The sequence below is a fragment of the Austrofundulus limnaeus genome, unplaced genomic scaffold, assembly GCF_001266775.1.
Source record: "Austrofundulus limnaeus strain Quisiro unplaced genomic scaffold, Austrofundulus_limnaeus-1.0 Scaffold102, whole genome shotgun sequence".
NCBI lineage: Eukaryota > Metazoa > Chordata > Actinopteri > Cyprinodontiformes > Rivulidae > Austrofundulus > Austrofundulus limnaeus.
Genome location: NW_013952504.1, coordinates 292291 through 294841, shown reverse-complemented (window position 1 = coordinate 294841; position 2551 = coordinate 292291). Strand labels below are relative to the sequence as shown.

Here is a 2551-nt window from a genome sequence, read left to right as displayed (position 1 = left end):
CTCGCCCTGGGGGGGGCCTGGGGGGTTTCTTCTGGTGGCCGCGTGCAGGCTCTTAGGTGGTATGTGGTGGCGGTCATGGGTTGCTGACCCGGTGGGCTGCTGGGGGTTCTTGGGCAGGGGGGGGCACGGCTCTCGCCCTGGGGGGGGTGTCCTTGGTGGTTCTGGGGGATGCCTTCTGGTGGCTGCATGCAGGTTCTCAGGGGGTCTGTAGCGGCGGTCATGGGTCGTTGACCCAGTGGCCTGGCTGTGCTGGGGTGGGTTCGGGGTGGGCACGGGGAGCTTAGGGTTCTGGGGTCGTGCCAGTCCTGGGCTGCAGTCCTGGTGGGGCCGGTAGGGCTTGAGTCCTGGCGGGCGTGTTGCCGAGAACTGGGCCAGTTTGTGCCCCGGCGCCCGGCTCTGGGTGGGAGTGCCCTTGGTGCGCTGGTGGACGGCAGGTCTCATGGGCTGGGGGGTTGGGCTGGCTGGGGGCAGGGCTGGTGGCCCGTGGGTGGCCAACCCAGCCTGGGTGTCTAGTGTGCTATATGTTATGAGAGTTGTCTAAATGATATGGTGGGTATAGTATTTCTTCTGGGATGGGGCTGGGTGGGTAGCCTTGGTGGCGGTTTGGGGCTGTGCTGGGTTGGCTGGCTGGTCCCTTTATTGTGGCGGAGGCTCGCTCTTGGTCCCTCTTTGCGCTGTCGGCGGCTAGGTGTGCGCTCTCAGCTGGAACATGCTTGCTGTGTTTCGGCAGCCTCTTTGGGTTGCGGGCTGGCTGTAGGGATGGGGATTGGGTCTTTGGGTTCTGGATGGCTCTGGGGTGGGTGGATTGTTGGTCCCAGTTCCTGGTGGTCATCTGGGCTCTGTTTGTCTGTGATCTGGGGCCTTCTGGGCCTGGCGGTCTGTCCGGAGGAAGAGGTCTTGGGGCCTCATTCCCTGGGTTGGTCTTGGGAAACGGGGAAACCTACTGGGGTCAGCAGGGGAGCTGACCCCCTGTTGGAGCATTTTGCTCCCTCAGTTTTTTCCTCCCTCTTCCTTTTCAGCTGCACTCATGTAGGGTTTTTGGGGCACAGGTGTGTTACAAAGAGCAACAATTTTACATCCGTTTGCTATAACCACCTGGGCTCCAATTTTACTGTACATCTTAGACATTCACTCAAAACATCCTCATAACATTAATACATAGGGACTTGTGGTGGGCACCTAGGGGCAGGATAGAACACTCTCGCCACTGATGCCTGGGTCCACTCCCAGTGTTTGCTTTTAGACATTTAGGGTTTTGGGTTAGAGTTGGGGTGGAGGGGAAACTGGCACCATGCCGGCCTCTGCCCCATCTTCTTACCTGTTTTAATTGCATTATAGAACATGGATCAACAGCACATCTGAGGGTGGGGGTGTCGGGGTCTTTTTCACTCCCCCGTTCCCCGTTGGCCTTCTGGGGTTGGGGTCTGGAGGGGGGGCAGACCGTCTGGTGGGGCCTGGGCTGCAGGTGGACTTGGGGCTTGGAGGGGTGCCGGGGGCGGGGCTGGCGCTTCGACTTCCCTGGGGCTGTTTGGGGCTCCCGGGGTCTGGCTCCTTGTTGCTGTGGTCGGCCCACTGGCTGGGGTGGCTGCCGGAGTCCGGCAGGTTGGGGGTATGCACTTGGCCATTGGCGGTGTGTGGGGGTGGGTCGGGGGCGTGGCTTCACTGGGATGGGGGGCTTGCCAGTTGGCCTGGTGCAGCCCGGGCCGAGGCTTGGTTGTCTGCCCCTCTCCGCCCCAGACTGAAGGGGTCTACCTCCTGGGTTCAGACGTGAGCTGCCCTCTTTAGGGAGCGAATGCATTTCCTGGACATGGGGGGTATAGAGTATGTATGGGGAGTATGAGTGGAATTTGGCGTCCATCTTATGTCTTTGAATGAGTGGGTGACAGGATGAGGGTGGGATTTTGTAATTGTGTTTGTGTATGCTTGGATTTTTGTCAGGTTGGGACTTGGGCGGTCCCTTCTTGGGGTTCATTTGAGGGCCCACTGCTTCCCCTGCCACACTACCCTCTGGTGGGTTGTGCCCTTGCCCGCCGGCGCGCTGTTGGCTCTCGTTGTCCAGGGCCGGGTGCTTGGGCATGTGCCGGCTCGGCCCGGTGGCTGCCCAACGGGGCTTGGATCCCCTGGCCCTGTCGGACCTTGGCCAGGAACTGGGACCTTGGCCTAAATATTATTTATTTCTTAAATAAATAAAATAAAATAAGCCATAAGAAGACAAAAAGGAAAAAAAAAGCTGCACATAATGTGTTATACATGGAGTTTTTTTCATATTAGTTATTTAACCTTTATCCAGGTAAACTGTTTGAGAACCACTTCTCATTTACAAACATGACCTTGCATGCACTGAGTGCATTGCAATATACAAACCTATACATTCAGCCATAGTAAAGTGATTGAAAATTTTAATTGCGATTAAAATTTTTAATCTATGCCCATGCAGCACTAAAATTAATCAGAGTTAAGTCAATATATATACACTCACCGGCCACTTTATTAGGTACACCACGCCAGTAAGGGGTTGGACCCCCTTTTGCCTTCAGAACTGCCTCAATTC

The 2551-nt window shown here is 56.5% G+C and overlaps 1 protein-coding gene across 1 annotated transcript; it reads right to left on the bottom strand.

The window, feature by feature from the left end:
- Nucleotides 1-517: 517 nt before the first annotated feature.
- Nucleotides 518-2077, bottom strand: LOC106521071 (basic salivary proline-rich protein 4-like). Its single transcript, XM_014013478.1, has 3 exons — nt 1947-2077; nt 1390-1585; nt 518-922 (listed from the first exon to the last, which is right to left on the bottom strand). Exons 1-3 carry the CDS (start codon nt 2075-2077, stop codon nt 518-520), a joined length of 732 nt encoding a protein of 243 aa, XP_013868932.1.
- Between the last annotated feature and the right edge of the window lie 474 nt (nt 2078-2551).

Bases quoted from the DNA above. Each gene is read 5' to 3' on its own strand.
- LOC106521071 (XM_014013478.1), bottom strand. From the start codon at position 2,077: ATGCCCAAGCACCCGGCCCTGGACAACGAGAGCCAACAGCGCGCCGGC. The intron at 1,586-1,946 runs GTCCCAACCTGA...GGACTCCGGCAG, and splicing joins CCCAAGAAGGGACCGCCCAA to CCACCCCAGCCAGTGGGCCG. The intron at 923-1,389 runs GTGAAAAAGACC...CCGTTTCCCAAG, and splicing joins GGCCAACGGGGAACGGGGGA to ACCAACCCAGGGAATGAGGC.